The sequence below is a fragment of the Sesamum indicum genome, linkage group LG10, assembly GCF_000512975.1.
Source record: "Sesamum indicum cultivar Zhongzhi No. 13 linkage group LG10, S_indicum_v1.0, whole genome shotgun sequence".
NCBI classification, from domain to species: Eukaryota; Viridiplantae; Streptophyta; class Magnoliopsida; order Lamiales; family Pedaliaceae; genus Sesamum; species Sesamum indicum.
The window spans coordinates 1,694,887-1,697,062 of record NC_026154.1 but is presented as its reverse complement, the minus strand read 5'-3'; the positions used below and the strand labels follow the sequence as shown (position 1 = coordinate 1,697,062).

The following is a 2,176-nucleotide window of genomic DNA, read 5'->3' as shown; positions in this document are numbered from 1 at the left end:
CTTTCCAATGAGAGAAAAGTGATTCTTCTGCTTCGGATGGCTGTCATCGAGCTTGCTAACTTGGCTAGTTGTTCGGCTACGGCATTATCTGTTTTCGACACCTGAACAACAGAGGCTTCTTCGAACTTCTCAAGAAGTGTTTTTGCATTATGAAATTAAAATGCATTAATTCGAAATGTGTAATTAAAATATTAAGAATAAAATGTATCCAATAAGTAAATTATAAGCCAAATAATGCTTAAAAATAAATAAATTGAATAAAGACACACACATATATATAGAATAAATTATTATTAATTATATTAAATTATAAATACCAACTTAACCATATTTATATGATTATGATCACTTCACTCAATAAAATTATTTATAAATGAATCCAACTTTTAATTGAGTCAATAACATTTGAATAGATAAATATAATTTTTATAATTTAAAAAATTTGTAAATTGATTAATTTAAGAATAATATTTTTTTAATAATTGATATTAAACGCTATAGTTTTGTTACATGGCCTCTCAAATATAATCAATAATAAATAAGTACGTACATAAAAAAAAATTCTGATATAAACATAAATATAATTAACTAAAAAAATATTATAGCGTTAATTGATGGACAAAATCGAGTTTTAAAAATTGTGAAAGGTTCTTATATAAAATTACTTCAATTATAAAAACTAATTGATGTGAATTTTGAAAGAGATTGTTTATCCATTAAGCCCACCAGCTCAGCCCAATTGGAAGTGAGTTGTAAAATTGCAAATTTGTTACCGTTGTGAAATGCACAACACACACTAAAACAGACACTATAAATCATAGGAATATCAGTTGAAAGTAAAAAGAAAAAATAGCAAAAAATATTGAAAAATAAAATTTGTTTGTTCTATTTCAACGGTTGCATCAGTCGTCAAGATTTCAAGGAGCCGCCTTCCTCTGCTGACTAAACTATTTATTTACATGAATTAAATATTTAATTGAGTCAATAACATTTGAATAGATAAATATAATTTTTATAATTTAAAGAATTTGTAAATGTGATACTAAACAGTGTAGTTTTTGTCACATGACTTCTTAAAAAAATCAATAATAAGTATGTATGTACATTAAAAAAAGAAAAACATGATGAAATAATCATAAATATAATAAAATAAAAAATAAAAAAAATTATGATATGTATTAATTGATGGACAAAACTAGTTTTAAAAACTGAGAAACGTTTTTATATTAAATTACTTAAATTATAAAACCTAATTGATGTAAATTCTGAATGATTTATAATAAAAAAATAATTAAAAATTTAACATAAATGGATGGATTAAAAAAAGTAAAAAATAATGATGACAAATAATAATTAATAAAAATTAATGTAATTAACTATTTATTTTATAGAACTAAATGTATGTGGCAAACAAGATAAAACAACTTATCCATTAAGGCCCAACAAAGTGTGCCCGGCCCAGCCCAATCTAAATTTTATAGTCGTTGTAAAATACCAAACACATACAAAAATCCTATAAAAATGAAATATCAGTGTAATTAGAAAAAAGCCTAGAAAAACGTCCCATTTCATCTGCAGCATCAATTCTCAATACTTGAGGCAGCCGTGCCTTCCTCCGCTGTCACCCACCAGTCGCCTTCCTCCGCCGACAGCCACCATTCTCCAACCTCAGTTTCTTCTTTTTTTCAGTAGGTACTTCTTGATCAAAGCAAGTGAGTTTTTTTTTTCTTTTTTAAGTTTCTTGATTTAGGGTTCTTGCTTTGTGAAATTAAATGTATCTTGTTTAAATGAATTTATCTGCCCAATGAAAAACTTGGTATGAGTACTTCTTAAAGATCACGAATTCTTGAATTACACGGTCTTACTCTGTTTTTTTTTTCTTTATGGTGTTGGTGAATGATTTCAAGGTTCTTGAAATTCAACTACTACATGGATTCTCTAGTACGCCGTGGATTACTATTGCCGGGGACAAAGGTGCGGGACTTAAATGCAAGGATGCCGGTGAAGATAGTTTTGTTGGTTCAGAACTTGCGAGGAGAATAGCCAAGACGGCTCCCATCATTGGAGGTTCTGAGGCCTCTTCCCTTTTGGTATGGTTGTTTTTTTGTTTGATTACTGTATTGATGTTGTTGTGATTTTTATTGCTACACTGGATAAAATGGTGAGAAAATGGTGG

General features: G+C 28.1%; 1 protein-coding gene and 1 long non-coding RNA gene across 2 annotated transcripts in view; both read left to right on the top strand.

Moving 5' to 3' along the window:
* Nucleotides 1–105, top strand: part of LOC105171668 (calcium-transporting ATPase 12, plasma membrane-type-like) — a 12,232-nt gene extending 12,127 nt beyond the window's left edge. Inside the window, exon 2 of the mRNA XM_011092862.2 lies at nt 15–105. Within this exon, the coding sequence (XP_011091164.2) occupies nt 15–105 (91 nt within the window). The remainder of the gene's footprint in view (nt 1–14) is intronic.
* On the top strand, nt 1,537–2,089 carry LOC110012727. The gene is made up of 2 exons (XR_002287929.1): nt 1,537–1,712; nt 1,908–2,089. It is a non-coding gene; the product is annotated as an uncharacterized LOC110012727 (long non-coding RNA).